This window comes from Electrophorus electricus, chromosome 10 (genome assembly GCF_041902795.1).
Source record: "Electrophorus electricus isolate QZ-2024a chromosome 10, ASM4190279v1, whole genome shotgun sequence".
Lineage (NCBI taxonomy): Eukaryota > Metazoa > Chordata > Actinopteri > Gymnotiformes > Gymnotidae > Electrophorus > Electrophorus electricus.
In genome coordinates this window covers 22,383,181-22,401,102 of record NC_137506.1, presented here as the reverse complement: position 1 = coordinate 22,401,102, position 17,922 = coordinate 22,383,181, and the positions used below count along the sequence as shown (strand labels likewise).

Sequence of the window (17,922 nt, the reverse complement as noted above, 5' to 3'; positions counted from 1 at the left end):
CCCCCCCCGCCCCCGAGTCATGTTACTGATCGTCAAGGAAAATAATTGCGCATCCTCCCTCACATTTTGAACACTTGTTTGTCTCCGAAAAAAAGACGGGATGGAAAAATGGGTTAATATCTTAGTGGAAATTAGGTTCCTAAAAACGCCAATGAAACATTAAACACACTTAAATTATAATTGGTGAATACAGTAGTTTTAAAATACTTTAAATCTTTATAATTAGTCTTTTCACTGCATCGTACCTACACTGCGGTTGATGTGACCCGATTTTAGGCGCAGTGATAGCATGAAAAGGAGGGGGCATCCGCGCTCGTTTTCGGGGATGAAGAAAAAAACTACACGTGCAGTAGAAAGTGAACTGCAGTATAAGATTGAATGGTCCAGTAGAGGATACGGGATGACTTGTTATCGGATTTCGGGTAAGCATGCATTGTTTTAATAGTTAGAGGATTCGGTGCATGTTCTACCAAACACCTTCGCTGTCTGACGATTTTGATTGATATGATACTGGCGTAGATTTTTTGCAACTTGTAGCCTATTCGGATTTTTGGTGTTTGGTCTTCTGGAAATTTTTACAACGAAAAGGTTTCAGCGGTGTTTTTTTTAAGGTTATGAAAATCTACTAATTTACATGACTACACGTTAGGATAAAGTTAGAGATTTCTATTGCATTAATGTTTCTGTCCATGGTGCTGATTTACGCCAAGCACATACCCTCGTGACTAATTGTAATAAGTTAAGACATTAATTAAAAGTTTCTAGTACTGTTGCATGATGGAGATTTCACTTTTGTTCGCAGGATATTTGATGATGATTTCCTTGAGTTAGTTGCAATTGGACAATGGTTGATACGGTAAACATGGAGAAAACGGATGCCTACGTCGCTTCTTCGCACCACCAAGCTTACATACATATATCAATCAGCAACCGAAGTCTTTAAGACCATGTGGAGAATAAAGAGAATGAATTTCATTACCATTTTATTTCTGTCACTTTTGTTGTTTTGCGCACTGGCAAGTAACATCTATGAGAGGTCATTGGTACCCAGAGCTGCAACCCGCTCCGTGGCCCGAATGGACGGTGATATAATAATTGGAGCTCTTTTTTCTGTACATCACCAACCGTCGGCGGAAAACGTCGCTGAGAGGACGTGCGGAGAAGTCAGGGAGCAGTATGGAATTCAACGGGTCGAGGCGATGTTCCACACACTGGACAGAATCAACGCTGATCCGGATCTTCTACCGAACATTACTCTGGGCTGTGAAATCAGGGACTCTTGCTGGCACTCGTCAGTGGCTTTGGAACAAAGTATTGAATTTATAAGGGACTCTCTAATTTCAATCCGTGATGACAGGGAGGGAACAAAGTGGTGCTTTGACGGGCCTCCATCCAGTCAACCACCTGCCACTAAGAAGCCCATAGCTGGTGTGATCGGACCAGGCTCCAGCTCAGTGGCCATTCAGGTTCAAAATCTATTGCAACTGTTCAACATCCCCCAGATTGCCTACTCTGCCACTAGCATTGATCTGAGTGATAAAACCCTCTATAAGTATTTCCTCAGAGTGGTACCCTCTGACACACTACAGGCCAGGGCCCTTCTGGACATTGTTAAACGCTATAACTGGACTTATGTATCGGCTGTGCACACTGAAGGTGAGCGAGCAACTGCATAATTCATATTTCTGTAGTCCTCTTGCTGATCGTTCACCGCTAGAACATATAATCATTCTGATCAGTAGAACAATTTGCATGTTTAAAAAATATTTGCACAGTAACTGTGCATCGTGACTTTATCAATTTGCTTAGAATACTGTGTAGCTTAGTTGCAGTGTCTGTACATCAAAAATATTTTGAAAGCACCTGGTAGCTGCTGTGCTAAACATTGGAAGACGGAATGATTGTAAAGACCTGGGTAGTTGTTTTTATTCATTAGTCATAGGTTTACCATGTCTAATTTCACGAGATTACTTTCTCAGAGTGGTGAACAAACCGATTTGTTCTAGTCATTCCAAAAGTGTCCTACATGGCAGTGAAGGCAGCTTGGCAGGTGATGCTTCGGCTTGTCAAACTTGCCAAGAGAGGCTCTTTATGTAAATTACTGCATTTAGGGGGTCAGATAAAAAAAACCTACTCTCTCTTCTTCACACAATTCCAGTGCTATGCAAAATATATTCATGTCTTCTGTCTGAAAATTCTTCCTGAAATTCAAAGCTGAAATCACTTTTATTTATATATTAAATTCTGAGCTTCGTATATTCTGATTGTAGAAGCTAAACAATGTCTTGAATTCAGTTGTTTTAGTTTATGAGAAAACCGGTGCAGGGAAAACAATTTTAAGGATACAAACTCTTTCAGTTTATAGTGGCTGATATTTGTGAGGCTTGTGATGCTTTTCTAGTTATGACCATCAGCAATACTAACCACATCATCAGCCTGTGGATTTACTGATGGATTGCAGAGTGATGTGGGTCATAGCAGCTTTGCTCCAGGTTCATCACAATCATAAATGGAGCTAATGGTGCATGGCTGTTGTCAAGCAGTTAGAGAGAATAACTAGTTTGCAGGACTAAGATGAAGGGCCCAAAGAAGGGTCCAAAGAGGGGGCCCTGTTTCCCCAATCCAAGCGTTTCAGGCCAGTGGTGATGAATCCAATAAGAGCACAGACCTAACAGATTCTGTGAAGCAGAGCTTACTGTGTCCATCTATTTCTCCTAGGGAACTATGGTGAGAGCGGGATGGAGGCTTTTAAGGAGCTGGCTTCCCAGGAGGGCTTGTGCATTGCTCACTCTGACAAGATCTACAGCAATGCTGGGGAGAAGCACTTCGACCGCCTGCTGCGGAAACTTCGAGAGCGGCTGCCCAAGGCACGAGTGGTGGTGTGTTTTTGTGAAGGCATGACTGTCCGCGGCCTCCTCATGGCCATGAGACGCCTTGGTGTAGCTGGAGAGTTTCTCCTCATTGGAAGGTGATTTACATTCTACTAACAGGCACAGCACAAGTCACCAATCAATTATAGACCTCACTTTCTTTTCTCCATTAAGAATCATGCTTTACTTTGAAAATACTTTGGAATGTTTGCGAGTTCATATGTTCTGGAAACTGGAGTTAGTGTTTGTTTGATTCTAACGTGACCATGCAGAAGCCTAGAAGGTATTATATCTCCTCAGGTCAGGGAGGACATCCCTACATCTGCATCCCCTTTCAAATGTTGCCTCATGCATAATTCATCCACACTGGCCTGTCCTACTGTGTCAGATCAGACTGAAAGATGCTTGTGGAGGTCAACAGCCTGTGCGCTAGACATGGAAATGCTCTGTATGGAGCCTCCTCCTTTGTTTAGTATCACTGTTTAGGGATACAGATAAACGCTCTTCAAAGGACATCAATTTAAAACCCTGATATTATAATTATGGACTAGTAGAGACAGAAATAAAATGATCATGAAATAGCTCATTTTGAAACAGTACTGTAAAAGATATCAAAGTGATTGACTGTGAGATGTTGTTCTTTGACAGACTCTGTGCTCTCCCTGAGCAGTTGGATACTCCTTTTTGTTAAGATGTAATATTTTTTTCTTCTCTCCTGCCACCAGGGAAGTCTCAGAGGACTGAAAAAGAGAACATGAATTGGCCAAGGCTGTTCTATTCTGGGTCAAGGAGAGTTTCAAAAGGGGCTTATTCAAAGCTTTGCAGTAACTTAGGAAAACAGTGCCAGAGACCCTGAGATAGTCAGGTAGTCAGACGTTCCCAAAATGACTGTTGAGATTCACAGAGTCTCATTCATGACTGGGAAATTTCTTCTACAAGAGTATATATATATCCCTGGTGGTAGCTTTGTTGTTAAGGTACTTGACTAGTAATCAGAAGTTTTCCAGTTCAAACCCCACCACCATAAAGTTGCCACTGTTGGGCTTCTGAACAAGGCCCTTAATCCTCAGTTGCTCAAGTTGTATTAAGTCATAATTCTAAGTTGCTTTAGATAAAAGTGTCAGCTAAATGCTATAAATGTAATTCAGGAAACACTAGTATCCTTTAGCTGCAAGAGGTGATTTGCCTGCATATTATGATCATGCACCCTAAGAATAGACCATTCTTGGCACACATTATAGAGAGGGTGCTGGGAGACAGATGGCTGTGTTAGCACTGTGCAGTGATAGAAAATACACCTTTTTCAAGAGGAAAAACAAAATACTACTATGTTATACTGACTTATTAGTGTCTGATGTATGATCACTGGAGAATTCTGATGTCACCTCTGAAAGTGTCTCAGTACTGTACACAAATACCTGCAAAGGTACCTGCTTCCCATCAACTCACTTTGTGACTTTTTTCATCTGGATTAATGAAATGTACCACCATAGTTGAGTCCTGCTGATGCCTGAGAGAGAAAGACCACTGAACGCATGCTCAGAAAAGCACCCCAATGGCATTGTAATGAGCTGTTTTTAATAATGTTATCAGGCTCATGAGAACTTTTGTTATTATCAAAGTCTTGCGAAAATTCAATACGTAAAATAAATCCTGTCTGAGAATTTATGCATAGTTTAAAGTGTAAAATGCACAATCTGTCTAATGTTGTCTATGATATACTAGAGTAGATGGGCTTTAAAGGTTTTGTAAAATGGCTATATGCATAACCTTTTTAGCCATCACCTCCTCTTCACTGAAACCTTTCTACAGCAATCTGACCATAATGTTTATATGCAAGAACATCCATGCATTGAAAATGATGTTAAAACATTATTCAGTTCACTTCTATTCCCACATTTAAAAATGTTATAAAGTCAGATTGAAAATTTCATAAGGTCTTATTTCTATGGTCTCAGCCGAATGAAGAGCCTGAGACAAAACACAAGCATTTCTTAAGTAACATACCATGGCTTCAAAGGAAGGGACAGGAGGATGTGCCAAGTTTCAGAAGCTTGTGCTTAACTAGGTCAGTTCACTCACGTGTATCAGTGTTTTTCAGTCCTGTTGTTCAGGCACTGTAGGTGTGAGTCTGTAAAGGAAGCTAGCCATAATTAGTAGATTAATTCAACTGTATGACCTACTTCTATTAGTGATGGCTGGGCGGATCGAGACGAGGTGGTGGAAGGCTATGAGCAGGAAGCAGCAGGTGGCATCACCATGAAGCTTCAGTCTGAGGAGGTCACATCCTTTAATGACTACTACCTGAAGCTGCGCCTTAATACGAACACCAGGAACCCATGGTTCGCTGAGTTCTGGCAACATCGCTTCCAATGTCGCATCCCTGGACACCCCCAGGAGAACAGGAACTACATGAAAAACTGCTCAGGTGAGTGCAGTGAGCTCACAGAGAGGTTCTGCTGCAGGTAGCCAGGGAAAGGGGAGAGTTGTGAATCGAAGACAGCACGTAAAATGCATTATTAACAGAATAGTGGGCTGATGGAGAGAAAATCAATGAAGCGCTGTCCTCTTGATTTGATGTTTGTATTACAAACTTTTTTCCTTCTTTGCTCTTTTTGTATTTTTAATAATTTTCTCTGCTGACTAAGAAGGTGACCTAGGTAAATTTTTGTTTTGTTTTTTGCTTAGCATAAGCAATTAGATTATTAATATGTCCCATAGACATAAGCATTAGACTGTGTAAAACAATGCTCAACAAGCATGTTTTCAAAGTCACAAATACTTTGTTCCACCTTCATAAATTGTGTAATATATTTACGTTTCCATTTGAACTTTGCTAAATGTTGCTAAATAAAACAAATTATTTTTTAAGTTATTTTGAAGACAAACGTAAATATAGAGAAACATGCAACTATTACTGTCTGATCTGATTTAATTTTTTTTGTTTGTGTCTTTTTTACATGCACTTTTTATGTGTTTATTTTCCATCCTGTTGTGTAAGCACACATTTCATGTCATCTTGTTTACATTTCACTTACTTTTTCATCAGACTGAAGTAATATATGCCATACACTTGTGGTTTTAAGCCTTCTAAAGCCTTCTAACCTAAGGCACAGTAACAAATACCTTTTATAAATGCTGACACCAAGAAATAGTCATAGTTTGCTGTTTTGTTACCTCTATTATTTTTCTATCTAGAGTTACGAGACGGTAAGTAAATATTTCTGAATGGATATCTTGGAGGCTCTTTACTTCAGCAATATAGATAGAGGTCAACTGATATCACACAATCATGTACTGTATCTTCAAATCATTATATCATCATGGTCATTAAAGTGTGCAACTATGTGCTTGTCATAATTGTTGATTGTTGATGCTGATCATCATAGTAATAATACTACAACACAATACAGAACAAACATTGTGTATCGGTAGACCTCTAATATATACGAAGTTATTGGGATATTTTGTGAACTGCAGTAACAACAGTGGACACTTCGTTGTATGTGACTTTAGATCCCAATAACATTGATTTTAGCTATCACGTGCCAACTGGCTTTGCTGCATGTTCCAGAGTGGGAACTTTATGGGCCACCATGCACCCTTTGGTTGCTTATGCACACAATGAGATCTGAATCATAAATTTTAGAATAAAGACAGCAGCTGTGAATGCTTTTCTAATATCTACAGATAATGCTCTCCCTAAAACCCAATTTGTGATACTGTGAGGATATACAAATATCATGGCTTTGCATCTTAGAATCACAGATATGTTACTTTTAATGCACTTTGGCAGACAATGGGATAAATCAGACACAGTATCATATGTTTACAGAATCACAGTAGGACCACAATACCTGCTCTTCTACTCTGCATGTCGTTTTTAAAACTTTAATGACATTTTTTTTTTCTTTTTTCTTTTCTTCCTCAGTAGCCGGTTTCCGCTATAGCATTTTTTGTCCTAGTTTAGTTAGAGCCAAAGGACAGTTCACGTTCTCATAAAAAGTGTCACTGGTAGCTCACAGGCTGGAAAGATGGGGACTAGCACATGCCCCTGTTAATGCTTATATAGCCAATTACATTGCACTTTTAATTGGCTCAAAGACACAAAATAGTCGCAGGACGAGGTTTTGAGATTGACTAACTCTGATTGGCCTGCAATTCATAAGATGACAGAAGAAGCAACAAGCCTGCTTTCCTTTCCCTTTAGCTATGAAGAATGGATGAAATATGTTGTCCTGTATTATGGCTATGGATGAAATATATTATTGTCCATAGAGTCCTGATAATTGCAATAAACATCATACTTCACAATATATGTAATTTACTCTCTGCTATTTTTTGCAGTAGTCTGAACCTTCTGCATAATATCTTGAAGGCAGTTTGAACATATTTTATCTCATGGAGGCAGCAGTTCTCATAAGCATGTCTTGGTTTAGTCTGATACATCCAGCTTGCTGCATCCCACTTAAATGGATAAGTTGAAATGAAAGCCCCCTCATAATGAGATGTATCCTACTTCATTTTACTCGGTTTTTCTATTAAATCATCAACTGTAATGCCTGATGCTGCTTTTCCTGCCAGCTTGGTCCAGATCACAAGGCACTGTGCACTGATAGGGTGTCCTTTGACATTCTCTGTTTCTTTTAATTTCATGATGGTTCCCAACCCATAACAATTTTTAGAATAGTAGTGTGGCATCTCTATTCTGATTTGTGATGGCAAACGGGCAGAATGAGAACATTATAACAACATGAGTAAATTATTAATTTCTTCACCCAGTTAATAGTAATAACATTGCAGAAAAGATTTGTGCAGAAAAGAATTGTGTCTTCATGGAAACAAGCATGCTTTCTATAGTCTGGTTTAATGCTGCTGATCCTTTGATTTGAAAGAGCAAACAATGTGTCCTGCCCCCTTAGCTTTGGGAGAATCATGGGTCTCTGGACACCCTATCATTCTGTTTTCTCTCCACTACACTGTGTCTGAAACTCTAGTGTGATTTACCATTGCTGAATTGTGTGGCCATGTGGATGCTTTTAAGCACCTGTTAATAAAGTAAAAGCCTTTAATAAAACATGATAGTTCAATGAACAATTATATGATTTACACATGAATCAAAAGCCAAAGTCTGAATACATGTCAGAAAAGGTAATTTTGTGTCGGTCTCATTTGATTGTATTGGCAGGTTATGAGAACCTTGAAGAGAACTATGTGCAGGACAGTAAGATGGGTTTTGTCATCAATGCGATCAACGCTATGGCTCATGGTCTCCATGACATGCACGAGTATCTGTGTCCTGGCTACATGGGCCTGTGTGACGCCATGGAGACTATCGACGGCAGCAAACTGCTGGAATTCCTGCTTAAGACTTCCTTTACTGGAGTGTCCGGGGAGGACGTGTGGTTCGATGAGAATGGAGATTCACCTGGCAGGTATTTAATCAAAAATATATAAATTTGAAATAAATGTAGATCAAATTTATCCAATGTGTTACTTTTATATCACACATTTAATCTTTTAAAATAATTTTCTTTTTTTTTTTTGAGATTCATGACTATGGTGACTTGGGAAAAAGTTGTACAATTTTAGTTTTTAGGAAGAAGTGCATACTGTACATTTTCTTTAGAAAGAAGTGCAGCATCCTATCCTTCCCTCTCAGGTATGACATAATGAACCTGCAGCATGTGGCTCCTGGTGTGTATGACTACATCAACGTGGGTTCCTGGCACGAGGGCATCCTGAGTATTGATGACTTCATGATCCAGATGAACCGGAGTGAGATGGTGCGCTCAGTCTGCAGTGAGCCCTGCTCCAAAGGAGAGATCAAGGTGAGACTGGTTTTGATTATTATGGACTTGAAGTTAATAAGTATGCATTTTATCTGCTGAAACTTGAGGAAGTAGGAAAATGGTCATAGAAAGTGAATGGAGTAAACTGTGGTAACTGTAGGTGAGGGCACTGGGTGGTGTGTAAAAAAAGAAAATGGATTTGCTTCCTACAGAGGCTCAGACATCAGAATTCCTTTCTGTTCTGATGTCACAAGAAGTTATTTGGTGAAACATGACTAGTGTGAATAATAAGTAACAAGTACCATTCTAAGAGGATGACTAATGCATACATACAAGGCTCTATGTCCAGTAGTCCAGAAAGTTTTTAAGGTGTAAGAACATAAGTAAAATGTGCTTGGTTATTATTGTTTCCTAATTGGACCTTTACAGCGAGAACCAGTCAGCAGTGACAGATGTAGCCCTGGACTTTCTAAATACTGAATGAAAATACAGACCTGTAGACCTGTTTTCTAAAACTGATGGAGAGGGAAACCACACTGAATTTAAAAAGCTCTTTATTTTGATATACAAAGACATAGAACAATTGAGGTTTAAAAATGAAGTTCCTAAAACTGTCAGGAATCAATAGGAATGCATTCGATGTAGATGAAAATGCATTGTCAGGTTTGAAGAACTGTGTCTTTGTCATTTGATATGCTTCAGCACAACAACAGTAAAATGGTTTTGATGCAGTGGAGCAGTGTAATTAGCAGGTGTGTGTTGCTCCTCTTATGTTCCCCCTCCAGGTGATCAGGAAAGGAGAGGTGAGCTGCTGCTGGATCTGCACAGCCTGCAAGGATAACGAGTATGTCCAGGATGAATTTACCTGCAAGGCGTGTGAGCTGGGCTGGTGGCCTGATGAAGAGCTGCAAGGTAGACCAACATTTCAGTCTCACTCAACACGGCTCTCACACTGGAGGCCCATAGCAACTACAGTATATCTCTGAATGTATTACTGCATGAACTGTTGCATAGCAATAGCCAGTGCTCTGTAACAAGTAAACTTGCATGGGTAGTTGGAGACATTGTATTTATTTCACATAATGAAATTTATGGCAATAGGGCCAATTGCTCCTTAAGATTTACTGGATGAGTTGCAGAGTCCAGTCAGGTTTAGCACGCTGATGTTCAGGGTGCAGGGTATTATGTGAACCTTTTTGGTCTTTGGACCTAAAAATAACATTAATGATTATTCATCCAAAGATCCATACCAAAGATTCATATTGTGATTTTGTTGTTTAAGAATTCTGCTTTATCCTATTTTCAAAAGGTTTCTCCTGACACTTGAAGGCCATTTATCATTTTACAGATTGCTCTCTCGGTGCACTTATAACAGACCTACTTCTTGCTTTTCTGGCCTGTTTTCAAAGGTCTTCAGTGATGTTCAATGTCAAATCTACCCTCTTATAGATTGCCCTACCTATCTATGTACCGTATATGTTAATTTAATGCATGATACATATTTTCAAGGCTGCTCCTTTAGATCTGGGTACATAATGCACTAACACTGAAAAAAGATATTTTGTATTGTCACTGTCACAATGTTTTATATATATATATATATATATATATATATATATATATATATATATATATATATATATATATATATATATATATATATATATATATAATAGCTTATAGCTCTTTCCAGATATTCCAGATATATATATATATAAAACATTGTGACATATATATATATATTTATAATATGTGTGAGGACATGCTATATATAATATGTGTGAGGACATGCTAATAAGGGTCAGATGCATTATATGTTATATATGTATACATTTGTTGTCTCTTTTATGTCATAGCTGTTTCCATAATTAGCTGATTAGATCATTAGATAATTAATTCAATAACTCATAATAAATTAGTTAAGCATACACTAAGTGCCATTAGAATGATGAATGTCCACACCTCTGGAGCAGCGGGTGCATGCTGTAGCCTCTCTCTTGCCGCAGTCCTTCTTCCCTCCCCTGGCCTGGCTTTGTCTTATGGCCACTCCCTTAGTGGAGAGTCTGTTTATTTTTAGTTGAACTGGAAACCTACTTTAGCACTTGGTACATTGGAGAACTGGTCACACGCAGATGGCCAATATTACAGCAAATGCCTTTGCTATTTTTCATTTACATCCTTTTATATGCATTTATGTGCCTGACTCTAAATCTCTGCCCTCTGCCCTCTAATGGGACCATCAAGTATGTTTATATGTTTATAAATTGTTATAAATTATTAGTTGGTCCATTTGTGCCATGATTTCCAAATGTTTCTGGATGGTGACATTTGGATGGTTTATGTGACTGACCAAGTACAGATTGTGAGCTCTCCCATATTATTTTAATGCATTTTCAAATTTGCCATTAAAACTGTTTGCTCATACAGACATACATAAGGAAATGACCTGCTTCTTGAACCCTTGTGAGCGATTTTTAGTATCAGAAAAATATCCAGCAGCTTGCTTGCTTCAGTTTTGGCCGTTCCTTCAGTGCTGGGCCAAACACATCACATTTATTTATTAACATATTCAAATCAGTAGATTTTACAGTTTAAAAACAGATTTTTGTTTTTTCCTTGTCTTCACAGGCTGTGAGCCCATTCCCCTGCGCTATCTGGAGTGGAGCCATGCTGAGTCCATTGTAGCAGTGGTCTTCTCGTGCCTGGGCATCCTGGTGACCAGTTTCGTTACCTTCGTCTTCATCCTGTACAGAGACACGCCTGTGGTAAAGTCCTCCAGCCGTGAGCTCTGCTACATCATCTTGGCTGGGATCTTCCTGGGCTACATATGCCCCTTTACTCTCATAGCCCGGCCTTCTGTGGCTTCCTGTTACCTGCAGCGCCTTCTGGTGGGCTTATCGGCCTCCATGTGCTACTCAGCACTGGTCACCAAGACCAACCGCATCGCACGCATCCTGGCCGGCAGCAAGAAGAAGATCTGCACGCGGAAGCCACGATTCATGAGTGCCTGGGCCCAGGTGATCATTGCCTTCATCCTCATCAGTGTGCAGCTCACACTGGAGGTGACACTCATCATACTAGAGCCCCCGGAGCCAATAAAGTCTTACCCCAGCATCCGGGAGGTCTATCTCATCTGCAATACCAGCAACATGGGCATGGTGGCGCCGCTGGGCTACAATGGCCTGCTGATCCTCAGCTGCACCTACTATGCCTTCAAGACACGCAATGTTCCAGCCAACTTCAACGAGGCCAAGTACATCGCCTTCACCATGTACACCACCTGCATCATCTGGTTAGCTTTCGTGCCCATCTACTTCGGCTCCAACTACAAGATCATCACCACGTCGTTCTCGGTGAGCCTGAGTGTCACCGTGGCACTGGGCTGCATGTTCACACCCAAGATGTACATCATCATTGCCAAGCCAGAGCGCAATGTTCGCAGTGCTTTCACCACGTCAGACGTCGTACGCATGCACGTAGGCGATGGAAAGATCGCCTGCAGGAGCAACAGTCTCATCAACATGTTTAAGCGCAAGAAGAATGGTCCCGGAAGTGCAAAGTAAGTGACACTCAGCTGCAGTGTAGGATAGCCTCTCTCCATCCTGTTGCATGAGTACCAGTACCCACGGGCCCAGTCTCTTAATTCACGTGTCGCCCGAGACCTGCGGGTCATGCCATTTTGGGGGCAACCTTCAATTAACAGTTTCTGTAGACATCTCCAACTTGCAGGTCTACTGCAATTAAAACAGGAACACCCAAGGGGGTCTCAGCAACAGGGCCGAGAGAGGCTCTGCTCCATATAAGCTTCTATAGAACCGTTTAATCACCATTACATGAATCATTGCTAAACTAGAACTTTGTACAAAGAAATGATTGAAATTAAATTATTCAATGCAATATAAAATAACAGAAAACAAATATTTAGTAAATATTTGTTTATATATTCAAATTATAATGCGTGATCAAACAAATTGACAGCAATTTTTACATGAACCAGAAATGTTGTTCTTGTGTCCACCTTTCTTGGTTCCTGTGAAATAACTGCCATCTTTATTTTGTTCATAGTTCTAATGGAAAGTCTGTGTCATGGTCTGAACCAGGTTCAAGACATCCTCCGAAAGGAGATCACATGTGGCACAGACTGTCTGTGCATGTGAAGAGACAGGAGGCCGGCTCCAATCAGATGGCTGTCATCAAACCTCTAACTAATACCTACCATAACACAGGCCTGGAGTTCTCAGACCTAAGCACCAAGACTCTGTACAATGTAGCTGAGGAGGATGAGGGTGACCCAGTCAGATACAAGCCCCCAGTCAGCACTGCGATGATCGCTCACAGGCAGGCGCCTGACAGCAAGCCCATGAACGAAGGGGCTGTGGAGCAGCAGTTTTACACCCCTGAGCAGCACCTGCCACACAAATGCATCCTCCCCCAGCATGCTACTGTAGACCACCTTCAGGAGGTGGTGGGCGAGCTCGGCTCCAGCATGTCCGATCTGGATGACATTATTAACATGCCTGAGCCAGACACAGGGATGAGGCCTGCGTACCCGCCCCTCATCCTCCCAAACCAGCATGGCCCTTACTCGAAGGAGCTTGTCTCCCCACTGGAGGAGGAGGAGGAAGAGGAGGAGGTTGAAGGTGAGCAGTTTGGTCTCCTCCACGGCTACATGTATGACAATGCTCAAATTCATGACGAGGAGGACCTGGCGCAGATTAAGCATGTGATGGGGGACTCTGTGGCCCTCATGCCTCCCTCCCCTTTTCGGGACTCTGTGGGTGCAGGCAGCCCCATTCCCAACTCCCCTGTGTCTGAGTCCATCCTGTGCACCCCGCCGAGTGTCACATACGCTTCCGTCATCCTCAGAGACTACAAACAGAGCTCCTCTACCCTGTGAGTGAGCTTGACAAAAAATACATTAAAAAACAAACAAACAAGGAAACACAAAAATACTAGCCTCATCAAAGTACCAGATTATCTGGTGTGTCTCTGGATTGTAATGTAATAATCAAATATGCAAAATCCAAGCCATCCTTTAAGGGATAGTTTTTTATTTTTGTTTTTTTCAAGTATGTTCAAAGAAAAAAATAACTTCAGCATTTGAATAAGTACATTGAATGCATTTGGAATAAGTGCTTGTGAATTAAGTCTTTTTTTTCAGCGTATTCTTGGACATGCTGACAACAAATACATTATCACTTCCTACCAGGCTACACAGTTTATGTCGGATTTTATCAAATGTTCAAATGGACTCTCATAAATATGTATGAGTGTGTATGTAGTGATAAATGATGATTTAAGTATTATTCATTAAATGCCAAAACTGTAGCAAGTAGAATATGTCATCTGAATCTGATTTCTACAGTCAATGCAACTTTTCTAAATTGAAGTTTAAATCTTTAGTTAGGTAACATACCAGTATTAAACATCATCATACTCTTAAAACAGCACAAGCACTCTTGTAAGAATACTTTATCATAAACATATGCAGTAATCTAGGCATAAATTAATAAAAATACATATATAGATAGATAGATAAATATCAGATGCGTGTTAAAATGTAGCAGATGTGTGTTAAATGCCATGTCAATGTTATGATGCTTTTATTTGTCAAAGCATTTTTGTAGTTTGTTTTTTATATATATTTTTTGTGAGATCTGTGAGTGTTTATAACATTACTATCCTGTACAGAATAATAACTTGGATGTTGCCGTTTATTTATAAAATTTATTTAAAAAAAATTGATCAATAAATTTAGTCTAAACTCTATATGTAGCAAATTATAGACTGCGCAATTTAAATGGTCATAACCCCAGTAGAATACACCGTAATATCAAATGTTCCTTTGCACTTTAAAGCTTTTACCTGATTTTTTCTTTTTGTCCTTTTACATACAATGTTGTGTAGACTGTTCTGTCTACTATATAATTTCCAAATGAAACATGTTCTCTCCATTTTCTATGCCATGAGATCTTCATACAGTCAGTGTGTTATAATATTTAGAGAAGCACTTTTGCTCTACAGGGCCACCGACGGCAGTTTCTCCAGAATGTAGCTTTAATCAATTGTGTGGCAGACGTTCTCTGCATGCTGATGGTTTCAGAGCATAGACAGCATCATCTTTCGAGTTATGACCATTTAAGTCACATCCATATTTATTAAAAATTGTTCTAAAGTGTTAAGTGAACATAGAATATTGTCTTGTATTTTGCAAAATTTTAGATAATTATTTATTATTATTATTGTTGTATAGTATAAAGTTTTTTTTTTTTCTGGTTCACTGCAATACTGTTCCCTGCTAGACTTAGCAGCATCAAATAGGCTTGATTAGCACAGCAGTAGTAAGATCAGTGTGATGCTGTTATAATACTCTGCGCATACTGTACTATTACGCAGGAGTCAAAAGATAGCAAGCTAACTTAAGCTTGCATTTAAGGTAATTCTGACTGATCTTAGATCTACTTAAATGTAACCCTAAGTTAGCTCTCTAACCCATAAATACATCTTTGTAGCATAGCATATCCCTGTTGTCTTAAAATCCTTGCTTCCTAATAGTCTGTATGTAGATGTATATTAAGCCTATGATAAGCTTTGTGTTTCTTCAGATAGATAAAATATGCACTGTATGTTTGACCACTAATTAGTTTAAAACATACAATTATGTTTTCTTAGTCATGTTAAATTAAATACTATATGTTTTTGTAAATGTGTTCTCAGGGTTGTTATTGTATAAAATTTACAATGTTTTCACAAAAAAGGTGATAAATGTTACTGATTGATTACAGCAATATAGCACAGAACCTGTGTGCAGAAAGATCATTTGATTACATTTGATTTAATTTGAGTACATTTGATCACATTTGCTCTGTTTTACTGGTGCAAGAGCCATACCTGTAGCAGATTGCCAATAATGGAAACAATTGAAATGATAAAAATTCATTTGCACTAATAATGGACTCTAGATATATAAAGCACCTATATCATTCTCATACTTTCTTTATTTTCTCACTTGTAATTAATAGAAAGCATAGCCTACATACTGAAAAGTATGTATTACGGAAATCACATTGCTATCAAAAGAAACAGGACACAGGACAATATGTTTACAAATGATCATTCATATGGCCACTGACTGAGACTAAGATCACTGTTACAGAATATAGCTATGAGATATAGCAGGTATCGAGATATAGCAGCACTTTACCTACGTTTACATTTGCATTTATGGCATTTAGCAGACATTCTTATCCAGAGCGACTCAATTTTGTAAGTCACTCTGGATAAGAGCGTATAAATCTAAATGTAAATGTAGGTAAAGTTGGCCCATAGACGCTTCCTGACTGATATGCAGCAGTGTTTTATAAAAAGCAAACTAACACAGTGCTTATTATATAAGAGTATCCTTGGGCTACAGGTATTGCATACAAAAACGTTACATTAAATAACTTGTGTTACAGTGTTAATATACCATTAGTAACAGTGTAATAGACTAGGTAAACAATATGAAACAACACAAGTACTGAATGTCATTGGGTTAGTGTCAACCAGCATATTCTATTTTTATTAGTGCTGCAGTATTTAAAGGTACATTAGTCAGGATTAAAGAAACACCACTTCTAGTAAGTAGGTGTACACAACAGTGGAACGATTAAATGCTGTAAATGTAAATGTAAATGTAGGTAAAGTGTTGCTATATCTCGATACCCGCTAAATTTCATAGATATATTCTGGAACAGTGAACTTAATCTCTCAGTCAGTGACCATAGGGAAATTTACCATAGTTATAAAGTTGAATTGGCCTGAGAAATGATCTCTAACATAGCAATTGGACACGATTTTACTCTTTGGACCTGCCTTCCCCTGGAAAATAATTGATTTATTCTATTTGGCAAATTATGACATACGATTACATTTCATTACATTTTTTCAGACAGTTATTATATAATCATATCACCTAAGTTCTCTACAATTTCTTCTTGGTATAGCAGTATTGTTTATTCATAACAGGAAATAAACTGTTTTTGCTGAAAATAGTTGAGTGTTTTCACTGTCTAAAATTTCTTTGTAATGTGCTAGTGAGTAATGAGCTGTAATGAGCTAGGCAGCATCATTAGCTACAAGGCTCTTAATACATATGCTTATGCCATTTCTAAAATATTTTTATTATTAAGCCTTAAATACATTGTCTTAACTTACATCCAATTTCCATATATCAGATTACAATAGCTTTAATTGAAAGATATATCTCCAGTAATAAGTTATAATAATAAGTTAATAACCTAATGAACCAGCAATATGTTAATTCCCAGGAATATTTAACCCATGACCCACACTAAATTAAAACAAACCTTTAAAGAAGCATAGAATGTTCTAAATGTTCCCCCCCTCCCCCTCTAAATGTTCCCCCTTCCCCCTTCTTGACTTTATTTTCCAACTTGACACAATGACCAGGGTTTGGTGGTACTTTCCAATGCTCACTGTGATCAGTCACTCATGCCTGCAGCTCATTAAGACTGATTAGTCTCCTCTTTGCTTAGTAATTCATACCAGAATTTCTTGTTGCTTTCATAGATTAGTCATGAAGATAGCACACAAGCTTGAGTGGCTGCTTTCAGCTCCACCTGTTTTAGAATCACTGTGTTCAGCCTGATATTATTTGGATCATTATAATTTAAAGTGACTTAATCCTCATCTTGAACATCAGCTTTATATGGAAGTGGATTTTTTGTATAAACAGTCATTGTATTGTAATGTAATTGAATTCCTTCAATGAGTGAAAAGGAAAGCTGACTGATGTTTTATAGCCATCAGCTCTAGAAGTATTAATTTCAACTTAACTACATTTTTTAAAGATCAAATAATAAAGATGGAAGGTGGAGTGTCTGTGTATTTTAAGCCTTCCATATATTATAAACCAGCCATACTGCTCTGCGCACTGACCCTGCTAGGTAGAGGTTTAGTGATTTATGTACTTCAGCCTGGCTGTTCAGGCAAGGCCTCATTTGGTTAATGGTCAGCCTTACACAGTTGTTCTAGTGCCGGTCACAGTTCAGTTGGCATCCAGACAGAGCAACATGCCCACACACACACAGACATAGACACCCCTCACTCCCACTTCACCACGCCTCCCCTGACCCCAATCACAATCTTATTAACCTATACTGCACACATCTGTCATCGGCACTGTGCTCTATTTACAGTATTAATCAAAAGATTTCAGACTGACACAAATTTTGTTTTTCACACGGTTAACTGCCTAC

The 17,922-nt window shown here is 39.0% G+C and overlaps 1 protein-coding gene across 2 annotated transcripts; it reads left to right on the top strand.

Annotated features, from left to right (window-relative positions):
* Positions 1 to 52: 52 nt before the first annotated feature.
* Positions 53 to 16,693, top strand: grm1b (glutamate receptor, metabotropic 1b). 2 transcript variants are annotated; one of them, XM_027011200.3, is made up of 9 exons: positions 53 to 422; positions 803 to 1,656; positions 2,719 to 2,968; positions 5,063 to 5,298; positions 8,059 to 8,305; positions 8,533 to 8,701; positions 9,448 to 9,574; positions 11,291 to 12,221; positions 12,763 to 13,015. In XM_027011200.3, exons 2-9 carry the CDS (start codon positions 876 to 878, stop codon positions 12,869 to 12,871), a joined length of 2,850 nt encoding a protein of 949 aa, XP_026867001.1. In that variant the 5' UTR covers positions 53 to 422; positions 803 to 875; the 3' UTR covers positions 12,872 to 13,015. The 2 variants fall into 2 exon arrangements, with proteins under 2 accessions (XP_026867001.1, XP_026866999.2); XM_027011198.3 differs by having other exon boundaries at positions 55 to 422; positions 12,728 to 16,693.
* The last annotated feature ends 1,229 nt before the right edge of the window (positions 16,694 to 17,922 follow it).

Bases quoted from the DNA above. Each gene is read 5' to 3' on its own strand.
- grm1b (XM_027011198.3), top strand. From the start codon at position 876: ATGCCTACGTCGCTTCTTCGCACCACCAAGCTTACATACATATATCAA. The intron at 1,657-2,718 runs GTGAGCGAGCAA...TATTTCTCCTAG, and splicing joins ATCGGCTGTGCACACTGAAG to GGAACTATGGTGAGAGCGGG. The intron at 12,222-12,727 runs GTAAGTGACACT...TTTTGTTCATAG, and splicing joins AATGGTCCCGGAAGTGCAAA to TTCTAATGGAAAGTCTGTGT.